The sequence below is a fragment of the Rhinopithecus roxellana genome, chromosome 5 (genome assembly GCF_007565055.1).
Source record: "Rhinopithecus roxellana isolate Shanxi Qingling chromosome 5, ASM756505v1, whole genome shotgun sequence".
Lineage (NCBI taxonomy): Eukaryota > Metazoa > Chordata > Mammalia > Primates > Cercopithecidae > Rhinopithecus > Rhinopithecus roxellana.
Window position 1 is genome coordinate 154,210,803 of NC_044553.1, and position 17,301 is coordinate 154,228,103.

Sequence of the window (17,301 nt, forward strand, 5' to 3'; positions counted from 1 at the left end):
GCCAAGGCACTGAGCGGGGCCACTACTGTGACCAGGAAGAAGTGGACGATACAGTGCAGGTCAGGGTGACCATGCAGTGGTGGCAAGGAGAGGGGATTCCCTCCCTCATGTCATTCACAAGAAAAAATCACCCATGGGCTAAAAATCCCAACCTTACAAAATCAATCTGTAAAAGCATTCATAGAAAGTTTGGGGAAATATGTTCATGAACGTGGGGTACAAAAAACCCAAGTAAGACACAGGTGTAAGCAAAAAGACAGTGTAAGACAAACTTTTTCAAGTGAAGCACTTCTGTATGACAAAATATTAGGAAGCGTCAATCACAATTTAGCAAGGTACATAAGGCACGCCAGTGTTTGCCTGGAGCGGATTTGCTCAAGCCTGGTGGTGTTGCGGCGAGGGGCTGTCTTGGGCATTGTAGAATGTCTAGCAGCATCCTTGGCCACCACCCACTGGATGCCAGAAGCATCCCCTGACCCCAACTTGTGAGAACCAAAAATGCCAGATGGCTCCTGAGGGGGCAAAATTGCCCTGACTGAGAATCACTACCCTAGATAAACACTTGCACATGTGGTGTACACAAGAGGCATGAAGAGGGAGCCTTGGGGTAAGAGTTGAGATTCCACAGTGTTGGCATGGTTAAAGGGAGGCCCCGTGAACAGGTGTTGGGGTGAGTACTGCAGGCTGGCATGGAACCTTCTGCTGAGAAGCTTATGTTGATCTGGCAGCCTGGTCTTTCAGGAACCCTATTCCCCTAGCCTGCCTTCCCTCCCACTGGCCTGAGTCGGGGGTATGCAGGAGAGGGTGTGTCATGCAGCATGCATCCCAGTCAACAGAGAAGGATTTCATGATGACACCAGTCAAGAGTTAGGAAAGGTTTTTTTTTGATTTTTTGTTTTTTTCTTTGAGACGGAGTCTCGCGCTGTCGCCCAGGCTGGAGTGCAGTGGGTGATCACGGCTCACTGCAAGCTCCGCCTCCTGGGTTCACGCCATTCTCCTGCCTCAGCCTCCCGAGTAGCTGGGGACTACAGGTGGCCACCACCACGCCTGGCTAATTTTTTTGTATTTTTAGTAGAGACGGGGTTTCACTGTGTTAGCCAGGATGGTCTTGATCTCCTGACCTCGTGATCTGCCCGCCTTGGCCTCCCAAAGTGCTGGGATTACAGGCGTGAGCTACCGTGCCCGGCCTAGGGAAGGTTTTTATTGTTAAATGGGAAATTTACAGAGCCAGAGAGGGAAGGAGGCATTGTTTACCTACCCACAGAAACTGTGCCCCCAGAAAGGAGCGGGCTCTGCTGGACACACAGTGGGTGTCTGCATCCAGGAGAGAGAATTCAGTCCCTTAGCTGCCGCCTTATAGGGCAGGCTGGGCACAAGTGCAATGATGAAGGCTGCACAGACTTCCTGGCTCCCAGGTGGGTGGGGCCTGGGAATGCTCCGTCCAGTGCCTGGATATTTGGGGTTGATGTGTAATTGTAATAGGTTTGTTGTCAAATGTCCTCATATCCCAACACTGGGTTGCAGCAGAGAAAGCAGTTTAATGGTAGGGTCACCGAAGGAGGGGATAGGAGGAAACCTCAAATCCATCTCCCAGAGAAGTTTGGATTAGGAATGGGCCGAAGTGTGGAGATTATTGATTGGTTGAAAAGTGCAGGATGACATCGTGGGACAGGGAGATGAAGCAGCTGTATTCTCATGCTGATCTGGTCCTCTGTGGGGGTCTTCAAACTGGTTGCTGGAATTTAGACTCTGAAAAACATCTTAAGTGATTTATTCTAATGTCAGAGATCCTGTCTATAGGAATAAAGGGGATACAAATAAATTATTAAACAGTCTTATAATCCTAAAGTCAGAAATCCTATCTGTAGAAACATCAGGTATGCAAATGGTCACCATCTAGAGTGCTACGTGACTTTCAGCAACAAGAAAGTGGGGCTAAGTGCAGCCTGATCAATGCTTAATTATGACTATTTCTGTCCAGAACCCAGCATGCAAACTGCAAGGGGGAAAGTTTCATATGGGAAGTTTCAGGCTCCCAGGATGAGGGAAGGAAGCCATCAGTTCCGTGGGAAGCAGAGCTTGGGTGCTGCTTCTTCCTTGGGAAATAGGCCCTCATCCCTGCCACCTAGGACACCTCTGCTCCTTGACCTTAGAGTGCCATTAGTCCTGTAGCATTGGGAGGGGCCCCCAGCCCCAGGCTGGTCCCCAGGGAAGCACACTTTGGGATATGCTGCCCCTCCTGGGTGCCATCCTGCACTTGCTGGTGGTCTGTGTGCTCTCCTGGCCTCACTGCTGAGGTCTGCAGCAGAACAAAGCATGTTCTGTGCCTGGTGACTCCCAGGGCCTGGGTGACTTGGCTTCACCTGGGATCCTACTGCTTGTTCTGCCCCAGCTATTTGCTGTGACCCCTTTCCAGCTGCCATGTGGCTGGTCCACGCCCAAGCCTCTGCTGAGGTCAGCCCTGGCACTTGGCATCAGTGCTGGATGGGGCATGGCGGTGCCCCACAGAAGATGCACTCCAGAGAACCTCTCACCCCAGCTCACCGTAGTGATATAGGAGTTAAAAAGGAATTATTTAGGCAGATAGCAAGGGCATGGGAGTCGTCAGTAAGGCTTTTCTTCTTCTTTTTTTTTTTTTGAAATGGAATTTTGCTCTTGTTGCCCAGGCTAGGAGTGCGATGGCGCGATCTCGGCCCACCACAACCTCCTCCTCCTGGGTTCAAGTGATTCTACCTCAGCTTCCCAAGTAGTTGGGATTTCAGGCATGTGCCACCACGCCCAGCTAATTTTTTGTATTTTTAGTAGGGATGGGGTTTCTCCATGTTGGCCAGGCTGGTCTTGAGCTCCTGGCCTCAGGTGATCTCCTGACAAACTACTGGAATTACAGGCGTGAGCCACCGTGCCCAGCCCAGCCTTTTCTTTTTAATGAAAGCAGCCCCAAATCATTTTCTAATAGCAGCCTGCAAGCCGGGAGCTTGCACGGGTGAATGCTGGCAGGAACGAAGGACTAGACATGTGCAAGGTAGCAGACTTCTCTGTCAGCCACATGTACTGTAAGGAGCAGACAAGATGGGGCCAATCAACTGGGAAGCCTATTTGCGTAAGATCGTGTGGGGTGACCAGCCTTCCCCGCCAAAACTAATGTGTGAGTCCTATATGAATCGGATACCACCTCCTCAACTGGGTCATGAAACTCGGAGCATTCACCACCAACTGTCTTTTTTCCACTTGGAGACCCCTTCCTATATACAGGAAGCTGTTTCTCTTTCTCTCCTCTTCTACCTATTAGACCTCTGCTCTTAAACTCCTCATGTGTCTGTGTCGTATAAGGAACTCCAGGGTATATACCCCAGACAAAGTAGCCCCTTCAATAGTGGACTCTTTTGCATTGCCTGGGTCCAGAGGCTCTGGCCCAGGCTCCTTTTGCTGTTAAGTTTCTGTAACATTGTGATACATTAAGAAATACAGATTTGGTCTCCATCCCCAGATCCTAGCATAGAGCTCCTGAAACCTCTGGAATTTTCTAAGTGATAGGAGTGAGAGGAGCATCTTTTGTTCTTCATAATAAACCCCCTTCAACCTACCATGTGATTACAGGATTGGAACTTCTAGTCCCACCCTTCTGACCTCCAGGAAATACAAAAATAACAACAGTGTTTCCAAACATTGGGAAGGGGAGAAGAGAGAAGGTAGAGGTAAAGTACATAGGTTTTCCCGTGGAAAGAAGTCCAGAAAATACAGTTGAAAGATCACGTCACAGAGCTAGGAACATATTATTTAAAGGAAAAACTAGAAGAAATAAGACTCATAAGAAAACTAACCAAAATTGGCAGCAGGAGATATGGACAGGAGGAGAGAGAAAGCACAAGGATACTATATCCTCATCCTTCACAGGGGACAGTTGGGAGAGGTCATAGAACAATAAACAGAACGGCCATATAAAAGCTCTAAAGGGCTGGACGTGGTGGCTCACGCCTGTAATCCCAACACTTCGGGAGGCTGAGGCCAGTGGATCATTTGAGGTCAGGAGTTTGAGACCAGCCTGGCCCACAGGGTGAAACCCCATCTCTACTAAAAATACAAAAATTAACTGGGCAGTTGTAGTGCATGCCTGTAATCCCAGTTACTCAGGAGGCTGAGGCAGCAGAATTGCTTGAGCCTGGGAGGTGGAAATTGCAGTGAGGGGAGATCACGCCCCTGCACTACAGTCTGGGTGACAGAGTGAGACCCTGTCTCAAAAAAAATAAAACCTCTAAAAGTGCAATGCAGACCTTCTGAATTATATAAGAAAAACAACCTTTCCAGAATATATTTGAACCAGTAAGAGAATTCAACAAGTGTTTATACATTTAACATGTAACCCCCAACAGTTTTCTACTATATAGACACAAGTCAGTTAGAAAAAAAAAAATAGGTGATCACATGTAAAATACTTACAGGAAGCAAATTTTAAAATTCTGAAGGACAGTAAACAAGTCTTGAATAAACCTAAAAATCTTAAAATAGTAATGTAAATTGAACAATTTACCTCTATGCCTCAGTTTCCTCATCTGTAAAACAGGGACAATAAAAATAGCTATCTCATGGGCTGTTGTACAGATGAACATATCGGGTTAAGTAAGCATTTGTAAAGCTCTTAGTGGTACATAGGGCTATGGAAAAGTGTTGCCTAAATCAATCGGAGGCTTCGTTATCGCAAAGATATATCTCCCTAAGCCTATTTATGAATGTAATGCAATCACAACAAAGAACTTAAGAGTTTTGTACCTGGACAATATGAACCTCAAATTGATATGGAGAATTTAAGATGTAAGAAAAGCTGGGAAAAATCTGAACGAGGAGAGCTGTGAAGGCACACTAGGGTTAGCAGCCATCAACAAGCAACCCAAAGCTGCAGCAACTAACCCTGGTGGTGCTCACGTAGGTGCAGGCCTCAGAGCAGTGAAAATGGAACAGAGGCTGAGAGAGAACTGAAAATACAAGTGGAAGTTTAGCACGTGAATGAAGGCTGGTAGAACTGCCACCTGGGCATAACGATTATTTTATGCTAATGGCTCTTGATAAAGAACAGATGCACGAAGAGCACTCTGCCTTCTCCTTTCTCTTCCTGAAAGCAAAAGAGAAACCTCCATGTGGAAGATGTCCTCCCTCTATCAGAATGAAAGTAACACATCACTGGGGCTGAGAGTTGAGGCTGAGAGAATTCTGTATAAACTAACATTATAAATGAACCTTTCTCTTCAGCCACAAGTAACTCCCCTAGCCCAAAGCCCCTTGCCTGGTCACATTTTCACCATATACTACTCTTTGTCCAAAATTAGTGTTTAACTCTGTTTCTTTGTGTCTTTGTTTTCCTATGAGGGCTCCTGTGTCACAGAAAACTTGTGTTAAATCAATACGCTTTTCTCCTATGAATCTGTTTTACGTCAATTGAATTCTCTAGCCCAGCCGAAAATGCTAAGAGGGTACCAGTGAACTTTTGCCTTGCTTACACAATCAAGGTGGCATTTCAATGCACTGCCAAAGGATACATTAGTCACTAAACAGTGTCATGACACCTGGCTAGCCATTTACCTAAAAAAGTTGGATCACTGCTTCATTTCTCATATAAAAGTAAATTCCAGATAGATTAATGACTTAAACAAAGGAAACGACAAAAAGATAGACAAAAACATGAAGGAAATTTGTTATTGTGGAGCAGAGAAGTCCTTATTAAGAAAAACTTGGGCCGGGCGCGGTGGCTCACGCCTGTAATACCAGCACTTTGGAAGGCTGAGGCAGGTGGATCACGAGGTCAGGAGAGTGAGACCATCCTGGCCAACATGGTGAAACCGTGTCTCTACTAAAAATACAAAAAGTTAGCTGGGCGTGGTGGCGGGCGCCTGTAGTCCCAGCTACTCGGGAGGCTGAAGCAGGAGAATCGCTTGAACCCGGGAGGCGGAGGTTGTAGTGAGCCGAGATTGCACCACTGCACTCCAGCCTGGAGACAGAGCAAGACTCAGTCTCAAAAAAAAAAAAAAAAAAAAAAAAAAGAAAAACCTAAACCCAGAATACACAAAAGAAAAGCAATATATATGACGACAATGTTAAAAAATAAAACATTTCTGCCTAGCAGAAACAACAACAAAATAAAGTACAAAACAACGTAACCATGGCGAAAACACAGGTAAGTATGTGGAGAAACACTGACACAAAGGACTTCTTTCCTGAATATCTAAATTCTTTATGGCTGTTCCCACACTTCATTCATCCCTCACCAGCTTAGATTCTGTGTTCCAAAAACTCCTTCACACACGGGAGACCGTCTGCCCCACTCTTCTGTATCACTTGCCAGGTGAAATGCCACATGTGGTGGAACCCACTTTGCCTTCTTATTTTCTAAACCTGACAGAAAAATATTGATAGACAAAATACTCATAAAAACAGGCTGACAATTTCCACTTTGAATTCCTGCCTGCAAACCTCAAAAGGCCAGATCTGCTCAGCAATTCTATTAAGTTTCTCTAGTAAGCTGGTTTCCCCTGGATCAGAGATAGCTGTGTCAGTCCATCTGTTCTACTTGGCTGAAAAAGAGACCTCAAATTGGGAATTCCCAGAGGGGCCTTGCCTGAAGGGTCCACACAAAGCTCTTCTGCCTTCCCGATCACTCTGCTCTGTTTCTTTCCATCATGGGACTTCCCTCTGTACTAGAATGCATACCCCCTGCACCTAGCTCAGGGCCAAAGATTGAGTTGAATAAACAAATACCAGAAGGGAGAAACGGTAGATTCTGGCAACATCCAGACCACACCACTTACTAACTTGGGGCAAGTAACTTCTAGTCTCGGAGCCTGTTTCTTCACCACGAACTTGGGGGTAACAAGAGTACGTACTTCTTCGTAAGGCCTAAAGGAGATAATCTGTGTTAATCACACATCACACTAGCTAGTCCACTGGGTTCACTTTTTGGACCAACTGCCTTTCTCTTTTTTTTAGCTTTCCTTCTTTATTAAATTCCCTTAAGCATTACTCATATTATAATTCAAGTTTAAGACAGGACAAATCTCACAAAGTATTTATGGTAAGTTCTCTTCTTCTTATAAATGAACCCATAAAAAAGTATCCCCTAATTCCTCTAGTTTTTCCAACCTCTAAAATTGAAAAAAAGTTATTCTGGTATACTAAAACCAGAACCAGGTTTCCTCAACATCTTCAGTTAAACTACCTTTAATTCCTCAATCAAGGCATACCACACAATGTTATCTACACTTTACAGTAAAGGATTCTGAGTGACTGGTGTTTTTTGCTTAGTGTAACCATTACACAACAGTATGTACTTGTCACCCCTGGCCTCCTAAAAAAAAAAAAAAAAATCCAGAATTTATTATCTTGACCTTAGGTGCCAAATGAGGTTGGCCAGGCTTTCTCCTGGGGTAAGATCGTAGATGGTTAGGAGTGAATAAAACCCCAGCTTCGTGATTCTGTATGACATCACACACTTTCAGCCTAGCATTGCCAACTACTGGGCACATTCCCCTAAGCTTCTTGTAACAAAGGTGGTGATGTTCATTTTAAAAATATCAAGAAACAGATTAATAAAATTCAGAATATGGTATGTACAAATCCATCTTTACGAAAGGATTTTCTAGAAATTCAAGGAGAAAAATGCATAATATACATATTTTACTGTTTTCCTTATATATACAAAGACCTTTGTTATAAGTAATTACTAAGCTAATGATACAGTTTTACTTCAAGTTTAGTTTTTCCTATTGTGACATTAGCATCTGACTACATTCATTCTGAGATAGCCTGAAGCAAACGTAGGTGGGGGTGCCTGTCACCCTGTTGAACAGTTGCCAAAGAAAGTAGAGATGTTGAAAAAAGGCAGTTGTAACTTTGAGCAAAAATCGACCTAATTATTTGTGATTATATGTCATATTTTTTAAGGTGAGCATCTCAAGCCAACTGATTTTTTAATAATACAGCAAATTGTGTTATTCTTGCAACATTCTTGATCTCTTTAGTTGCAGACCAGTAGTAATTCCTTCCCTCCTGCTTAAATTATATGAATAAAAATGAAAAGGACAGGCTGGGCACGGTGGCTCATGCCTGTAATCCCGCCGAGGTGGGCAGATCACAAGGTCAGGAGATTGAGACCATCCTGGCTAACACGGTGAAACCCCATCTCTACTAAAAATACAAAAAAAATTACCCAGGCACGGTGGTGGGCGCCTGTAGTCCCAGCTACTCGGGAGACTGAGGCAGGAGAATGGCGTGAACCCGGGAGGTGGAGCTTACAGTGAGCCGAGATCGCGCCACTGCACTCCAGCCTGGGCGACAGAGCGAGACTCTCAGGAAAAAAAAAAAAAAACAAAAAAAAACACCCTTAACAAAATGCTAGCAAACCAAATCCAACAGCATATAAAAAGGATTATACACTAGGACCCATTAAAATTCATCTCAGAAATGCAAAATGGTTCAACATACCAAAAAAAATGAGTGTATCACACCATATCAGTACAATAAAGGACAAACACCAACATTCCAATAGATGATCATCTCAACAGATGCAGAAAAAAACATTTGACAAAATCTAACATCCCTGCATGAAAAAAACACTCAATAAACCAAGAATAGAAGGGAACTTCCTCAATGTGATAAAGGACATTTACGAAGAAGCCATAGCTAATATCAGACTTAATGGTGAAAGATGAAGATTTCTAAGATCAGGACCAAGGCAAGGATGTCCACTCTCACGCTTTCTTTCTTTTTTTTTTTTTTTCCCCGAGACAGAGTCTTGCTCTGTCGCCCAGGATTGAGTGCAGTGGTATGATTTCAGCTCACTGCAACCTCTGCCTCCTGAGTTCAAGCAATTCTCTGGCCTCAGCCTCCCAAGTAGCTGGGACTATAGGCACCTGCCACCACACTGGGATAATTTTTGTGTTTTTAGCAGAGACGGGGGTTTCACCATGTTGGCCAGGCTGGTCTTGAATTCCTGACCTCAGGTGATCCACCCATCTCGGCCTCCCAAAGTGCTGGGATTACAGGCATGAGCCACCGTGCCTGGCCCACTCTCACTATTTCTATTCAACACAATTCTAGAGGTTCTAGCCAGGGTAATTAGGCAAGAAGACAAAAGAAAAATCATCCAGATTGGAACAGAGTAAGTAAAATAAATATCACATCATACTTGTGAGGATGGGCATTATCAAAAAACCAGAAAACAACAAATGCTGGTGAGGCTGTGGCAAACCCTTGTGCACAGTTGGTAGGAACGTAAAATGTTGTAACTGTTATGGAAAACAGTATGGAGACTCTTCAAAAAATTAAAAATAGAACTACCATATGGCTCAGCAATCCAACTTACGGGTATTCATCCAAAAGAATTAGGAAACAATCTTGAATTGATATTTGCATGCCCACATTCATTTCAGCACCATACTTAATAGCGAAGAGGTGAAAACCACCTCCTATCCACTGGTGGATGAATGAAGGAGGAAATGGTGGTGCATACATACAATGAAACTTTATGCAGCCTTAGAAAAGAAGTCCTGCCATATGGATGAGCCTTGAGGACATCACGCTAGGTGAAATTAATCAGTCACAGAAGGACAAATACTGCATGATTCCTACTTAGATGAGGAAGCTAAAGTTGTAAAACTCCTAGAAGCAGAAAGAAGGGTAGTGGTTTCCAGGAGCTGGGGAAGAGGAGGCGATGAAGAGTTGCTCTTTGGAGGGCATAGAGTTTTAGTCATGCAAGATGAAAAAGTTCTAGAGATCTACTGTACAACAATGTTCATATAATAAACAATACTGTACTGTACACTTAGAAGTCTGTTATGAGGGCAGATTTCATGTTAGTTTTTTGTTTGCGCTTTTTTGTTGTTTGAGAGAGGGTCTTGCTTTGTCACCCAGGCTGGAGTGTAGTGGCAGGAACACAGCTCACTGTAGCCTTGACTTCCCGGGCTCAAGCAATCCTCCTGCCTCAGCCCCACAAGTAGCTGGCACTAAAGGTACATACCACCATGCCAGGTTAATTAGATTTTATCATAATAAAAAAAGTAAAGTTAGGAATCAATTTAACAAAAGAAATGCAAAACCTATACTCTGAAAACTGCAACATGTTACTGAAAGAAATTAAAAAAATATAAATAAATGTGTATGCAATAAAATATGTAGAGGGAGGCTGGGCACAGTGGCTCACGCCTGTAATCCCAGCACTTTGTGAGGCCAAGGTGAGTGGATCACCTGAGGTCAGGAGTTGGAGACCAGCCTGACCAACATGGTGAAACCCTGTCTCTACTAAAAATACAAAAAAAATTAGCCGGGCGTGGTGGTGGGTGCCTGTAGTCCCAGGTACTTGGGAGGCTGAGGTGGGAAAATCGCTTGAACCTGGGAGGTGGAGGTTGCAGTGAGCCAGGATTGCGCCACTGCACTCCAGCCTGGGCAACAACAGTGAAACTCCATCTCTCTCTCTCTCTATATATATATAAATATATATGTGGAAAATTATGAGGTATTTAGAATGCATTGGCAAAACAACTTTGTGTTTCCAGCCAAAACCCTAGAGTCAGTCTGGTGGAAAACTGAGATTCTGCATTGCATTTAGTTAATTTATTGGGGTCATTTATTCTTACAAAACAGCATTTCTTTTAGTAAGAAGTAATCCTTTTGCTATGTTTTTAATTTCCACAGCAAATCAAATCTGCACAGCGCTTGCCATCCCCTCTTCCTGAGAATCTAGCTCCCTCTTTTTCAAGGCCCAATCTTAAATACCACATCCACAGACAGGAATTTCCTTACCAGCCAATCGAACTCCCTACACTCTGTTACCCTGTTCTATGTTCTTCTGGGATTTCGCACCTTCATTTTATCGTTTCCCAGAACTAAGGCTGCATGAGAGTAGGGCCTTCGCCTTGTCCTTGCTACGTCCCAGTTCCTGACACTGTTCATGGTGATGGTCAAATATTTGGTCAACAAAAGAATCTGGCACAAAAGCTTTCCTCTTCCTGGGTCCTCGCATTCCTATTCCTAAAATGAGGGGGCTGCCTGATCGCCTATGGCCCCCCTGCTCTGCCTTTCCATGTTTTGGCCCTGCTGAGAGGCATCTGTACAGTAATTGCTCCCATAGACCAAACTCCATTGCTGCCATGGGCTGTGCAGGGTGACTGGGTTACAGGAGACACAAACCCTGGCACATTGGGCATCAAGTGTTTCTTCTCTGTCTAGTGCTGGTTAAGAAACCTGGGTTCAGAGACTGTAAAGCGGGAGAAGCAGTGTTTTTCTTATACAATTCTGTTAAAACAACTGCAGTTATACATCCCGCTGAATCCTCAGAAGAACCCTCTAAGTTCATCTGTGACAAGAAAGCTGTGGACTAGAGATACATGGAAATGGGAGGGCCAGGATTCGACACAGGATGGATTCCCTTCTCTGGAAGGCATCCCCTGGTAATATTTGAGGTCCAGCTACTGTCTATGGAGATACAGGAGGGGCAGGGGGGCCTTGAGAAGGGAGCAAGAGGACAGGGCATGGGGTGGGATCTGCTGTGACTGCAGGTCATGGGAGGTGGGGAAGGGAGTCTGCTTGGGGCCTGAGTGGTCAGGGACAGTTTCAGGCAGGAGGGGCTTCTGCTGGTATTGTGAACAGAGAGGACAGAAGTATCCGTGCAAGGACAGAGCCCGGTGAATGCCTGGGCGAGGAGAAGGCAGCGCTGGTTGGAGCCGAGGGCACATGGGAATGAAGAGGGTGAGGAGGGCAGGACCAGATAGAGGCAGGAGGGGCTCCTGAATACCAGGCATTGCCGACGTTTCTGAGATTGCTTACTCCAGTGGTTCTCAACATATGCCTCCAAGAACACTGGGGTTTGAAGCATTGGATTACATGGAAAAAAAATCGTAGTCCCTTATCTCCAAAGTAAAATAAATAAAACCATGAGTATTTTTTATTTGGTGGCTGCCTATTCTCACTTCTCTTCACCAAAATCTAAGTCAAGGATAGAAGCTGATTCAGCATGAAGTTAGATAAACTATCTTGCATTTAATCAATCATTACAAAAAGTATTCTTGACACATACAACCTCATATAACACCCAGGTGTGTGACCATCTATAAAAGGGGGGAAACCCAACCTCTATCCCTTTTCCACGTGGGCAAGCCAAGGGTTCTGAGGGTTCGTCCACAGGGCTCGCCGGCCTGGCCTCCTGCTGCGTCCTGGGCTGTGGACCACTGACGCAAAGGCTTCTGAGTCCTGAGCACAGACAAGGGCTCCTTTCAGGCCTTTTCTTGAGCTGCACCTGAACCTGTGTTCAGGCAGGGTTTGCAGGCAAAGCACCATGTGAGACCACTAGTCCAGGGTCTCAGAGGCCCTGCTCAGGTGAATCGGCTGGGTTCTCACAAGTTCACGGAGCTGAGTGACTGTGCAACATGAAACAGTAGTGCTGTGAGGGACAGCAGGGGCGGAAAGAGGCTGAAAACCATCAGCCAGCTGAGAAAAGCTGAGGCACAGGTAAAGGTGGGCACCTGGAAGAAGCTCTGCCAAATGGAGTCCTCCCTGGCAGGAGTGGTAGTGCTGAGGGGAGCAGAGTGGGCTACGGGCAGGTCCAGCAGGCCCTGGGGAGAGCTCATCCTCTGTCTGTCCGTTCCCTCCCAGACCCCAGCGTGGTGGAGGAGAAGACACAGGCATCGTAAAGGAAGGTGAACAGAAACACAACGCCCCCATTGTAGGCTGGCCAGGCTCAGGCCCTGGGGCGAAAGGAGACAGGTGCTGCGAGACCTGGGAAAGGACAAGAGAAGACAGAGTCAAGGGTGAAGGAAAGGACCAGGCAGTGGCGAGCAAGTCTAAGTGGGAAGCCTCGTGGTCAGGGATGGCCCCCAGAGGCCTTCTGAGCCAAGGCAAATTCTGAACAGGGCAGAAGGCTTGTGGTCAGAATACGGTTTTGACACCTGGCTCTGCAATCTGAAGATGTCACTCACTGTACTCCTCAAAACTCATTTTGGAGTTTTGTAATCTTATTTCCTCAAAACTCAATAACATATCTAATATCTGGCTCAGTTATATTATCAAGCACCAGTGCTTATTTAATAAAGCAATGGTAAAGCCGGGCATGGTGGCTCAAGCCTGTAATCCCAGCACTTTGGGAGGCTGAGGTGGGCAGATCACGAGGTCAGAAGATCGAGACCATCCTGGCTAACATGGTGAAACCCCGCCTCTACTAAAAAAAAAAAAAAAAATTAGCCGGGCATGGTGGCGGGCACCTGTAGTCCCAGCTACTCGGCAGGCTGAGGCGGGAGAATGGTGTGAACCCAGGAGGCAGAGCTTACAGTGAGCTGAGATTGCACCACTGTACTCTAGCCTGGGCAACAGAGCGAGACTACGTCTCAGAAAAGAAAGGCAATAGGAAATGAAAGTGCTGGCTGAAACTTGTGAAGTACTGTATAGATATGAGCAGCTGCGATAAAAGGGGCTGCCTACAAAGCCCTTGGCTCCCCAAGTGGTAAGGGAGAGACACGGGTGCCTCCAGGAAGACTCTCCCATCCCTGGGAGCCCTGAGATGGCAGCAGTCGGGGAGGGGTTAGCACTGCCTTCATGGAGAAGGGGTGGTCTTTCCTTCTGGTACAGCCACGTGGACTAAGAGGGGTCAAGCCCCAGTCAGTGGAGCTCACCGTGCCACAGTCAGTCATCTGGCAGCAGCTCGAGAAGCATGTCCTCCACGCCGTCAATCTGAGAGGCAGAGAGACAGAGAAGGCATTGATCAGCCAGAGCCCTCCACTCCCTCCATTCCTCACTCCTGCACCTTCCCCTAGCTGGAAACAGCAGGTAGGAACCCAAGTGTGAATTTCAGGGGCTCTCGGAGACGGCTCCTCCTCCCACCAGCCTTCAGCCTGTGGCTGTCCACCAGAGATGTCTTCCTGCGGCCAGCTGGGGGGCTGGGAGGAAGGGGAGGTAGGGTTCTGTTAGATACCTCGGAGGATCTATCTTCTCTCTGGGAAAGTCCTTTAGAAATCCTCAGTTGTACATTTCCCCCAATTTTTGATGCTTTTGGGACTGGGATGGAGGGAAGATAAACCACTAAGACCAGACACGGAGGAAGGGAAACCCAAGATCACCCGATGGATCCCTGGGAGAAACACACTCGCCTTGATGTGGTACACTAAGCGCCAGAAACTGGAGTCTGAGGATCGGTATCGTCCATCAGGGTAGAGCTGCCACAAGATAGGCAGCAAGCTTGGGCCTATCTGGCTGGGGGTCATAGGATTCCCCAGGAGGATGTCTTCCTGACGCAAGAGCACCCGTAACCTATCCTCTATCTGAGGAGAAGAAAAGGACAGGGCATACTTTCAGGTTCCGCTTGCCAGGGCTCCTCCAGGCACAGAAAACCAGAGTCCTTCCTGCCAGCCACCCACCCGTCTGGGCAGGAGTCCGAGTATGAAATGACAGTCATCACTGTTCCCTGAAGCTCACTTCCTTAGGCCATGCATGCTCCTCTCAAGGACTCTGGCTGGGCCAGACACGCACACGTGTCTAGCCACCCAGACAGGGCCATGAAAAGCACGCTTTTTTTCTGGTGGGTTGCAGTGGCTCACACTTGTAATTCCAGTGCTTTGGAAGGCCGAGGCAGGAGGATCGCTTGAGGCCAGAAGTTTAAGATCAGCCTGGGTGATGGAGCGAGACCCTGTCTCTACAGGGGGAAAAAAAAAAAAAAAAAAAGAAGAAAGAAAAAGAGTACTGGCCTTTTCAATGATGTGAGGCAAAATCTGTCCCACAGTTTGCTAGTGGGTTTTTGTGTGGCATTTATCTTTTTTTTTTTTTTTTTTTTTTTTTTTTTTTTTGAGACGGAGTCTTGCTCTGTCGCCCAGGCTGGAGTGCAGTGGCCAGATCTCAGCTCACTGCAAGCTCCGCCTCCCGGGTTCACGCCATTCTCCTGCCTCAGCCTCCCGAGTAGCTGGGACTACAGGCGCCCGCCAGGTCGCCCGGCTAGTTTTTTGTATTTTTAGTAGAGACGGGGTTTCACCATCTTAGCCAGGATGGTCTCGATCTCCTGACCTCGTGATCCGCCCGTCTCGGCCTCCCAAAGTGCTGGGATTACAGGCTTGAGCCACCGCGCCCGGCCTGTGTGGCATTTATCATGATTACATGAAAAACTATCTGGTTTGTGATTTTGGTGTCACGTTGAAGAAGAGATTTCTCAACCAGAGATTTAAAAGAAGAAATTCACTGAATCTGCACATTATTTCTTCAAATTTTGATTTTAAAAAAGTAAATGTTTAACTTGATTATTAAAGTAAAAACATATTTAAAAAATTGAAGTGCCAATAAAAAAGCAAATTTTGGTGGTGGTTAAGAGCCTAGAATTCCAACCCCATTACCTACTAGCACGCCTACCTTGGACAAATGTACTTTTTGTGCCTCAGTTTCCCATCTGTAGAGACACAGTTAACACTCAATAACTTTTGATTGTTTGCTACTGGACATACATGTTCTAATTTGTTTTAATTTTTATGCTTTCTTCAGTCTGTGTGTGTAAAGAGTTTTAACATTTTTTGACTCTTTTTCATTGAGTAAATCCAAATACTTGTAAAAGAGTTATGTATTTCTTTAACAAAAACTTCACATGGACTAAGGACCCATCTTAAGGCATCACACAAAAAACAAAGTCAATATTGATTCAATACCAGCGCTTATACTACGACATCACTTGTTCAATTTGTTTTCTAAATAAAGCACAGAGGTCATGGAAAATACTTCACACTCTAGGGCAGTGGTTGCTATGCCTGGTTGAGGTGCTCTTTTGAGCTGTTGAGGGTTCTTTTTAAAATAGATTTCTGGGACCCACCTAAGATGATTCCGATAATCGGCCATATGGATAAGTCACTTAGAGATACCCATTTTTAAGGATTAGGACCCCGAAGCCCAGAAAAGGGTGCTGTAGTCAACATTATAGTCACACTCCACAGGCACTGGGTCCCCTCCTTTGGCCGACATTCTTTTGCGGTTTTCCCACCCTTTTTCCCTGCCTGGAGAACTCCTATTCATCCTCCAGAGCCCAGCTCAAAGTGGCTTCATCTGTGGGGATCCTCCCTGCCCCACAGTGGGTGCTCCTCAAGGCCTCACCCTTCCTAGGGCATCCCAAACTCCCGGGGGCTGCCCCTGCTGCCTCGCCATCCGCTCCAGAGCTGGCTGTACCTCAATGGTTAAGGGCAGCCAGGCGCGCTGCTTCTCGTCCAAATACACGAACTTGTCCCAGGCCCACAGGCGGTCCGGGTGGTCGGTGACTTCCTCCCCACGTAACGGGCACTCGGCCATGGCGCCCTAGGGTCGCCTAAGAAGCAAGAGCCAGAGCCTCTCGAGGCTGCTCGCTGGTCCCTGGGATGTGGGGCCGACGCTTTATATCCGGGCAGCATGCGGCCGCCACCAAGCGGCGGGGCGGGAGGACGGCCTTGGGGCGGGCCCCTGGGTCGGGAGGAAGACCTTGGGGCGGGGCGTAAGGCAGGATGGGGCGGGGTTTGTGGGGGTCTTGGTGGCAAGTGAGGGTCCCACGCAGGCGCTACGTCCCGGCCTGACTTGCTCTCTGGAACGGTGGCAGCGCCTGGGAACGGAGACCTAGCCCTAGCTGACGTGCGGCTTCCTCGAGGCCCCGGCCAGCAGCGACCCCGACCGCCGCCCTCCGCTGCTGCTGGAGAGCCGGCCGGGGTGACCTTGGCCCTTTCTTCTTCTGGGAGACCCCGCCGCTTCCCTCGGCTGCCGGACCGGGACTATGGGCCTCTGCTGGGAACTCACAGTCGACACCAGGATGCCCAGAGCCAGGACCCACTTCTCATCTTCTGGGATCAGAAGAGACCCACGCGGGCCTGAGTTAGGCCTGGGCTTTCCCGGGTTCCCTGGATCTCCTCCAGCCTGTGCCTTAGAGTGTCAGAGTCCATTTCTTGGCAAAGGACAACTCCTGACGCGCCGTCTTCCATACACAAAGCATGCATTTTCCACAGGTCTGATGATGCTGTGGACATCTAATAGCTATTACAAAACGGAGAAACATGGGTTTTTCCCCTTGGGCTTTGAATTTAGTATTGAAAGCATAGATCAAAATGAACACTTAAAAAGAAACCCCTCCTTCCACCCTTAAATCAATGGATTTGAAAAGTCCTTGGTTTATATTATCAAAACCACCCCTCTGTAAATTACAAGCAATAAGGAAAACAATTTCACTTTATTTTGCAGTAATGCATTCCCACTAAGGCAATTAAGAAAGTCATGCACAATGAAAAACATGTGAAACCAGCTCCAACCTGATTCAAACATCACCATGGGATGGAGTTTGGT

The 17,301-nt window shown here is 46.7% G+C and overlaps 1 protein-coding gene across 3 annotated transcripts; it reads right to left on the minus strand.

Moving 5' to 3' along the window:
* Positions 1–1,518: 1,518 nt before the first annotated feature.
* On the minus strand, positions 1,519–16,417 carry TCL1A (T cell leukemia/lymphoma 1A). Of its 3 annotated transcripts, none has more exons than XM_030930485.1 (4): positions 16,096–16,370; positions 14,121–14,291; positions 13,647–13,704; positions 1,519–1,760 (listed from the first exon to the last, which is right to left on the minus strand). In XM_030930485.1, exons 1-3 carry the CDS (start codon positions 16,285–16,287, stop codon positions 13,657–13,659), a joined length of 411 nt encoding a protein of 136 aa, XP_030786345.1. In that variant the 5' UTR covers positions 16,288–16,370; the 3' UTR covers positions 1,519–1,760; positions 13,647–13,656. The 3 variants fall into 3 exon arrangements, with proteins under 3 accessions (XP_030786345.1, XP_010351997.1, XP_030786344.1); XM_010353695.2 differs by lacking the exon at positions 1,519–1,760 and adding an exon at positions 12,002–12,756 and having other exon boundaries at positions 16,168–16,417; XM_030930484.1 differs by lacking the exon at positions 1,519–1,760 and adding an exon at positions 12,002–12,756.
* Between the last annotated feature and the right edge of the window lie 884 nt (positions 16,418–17,301).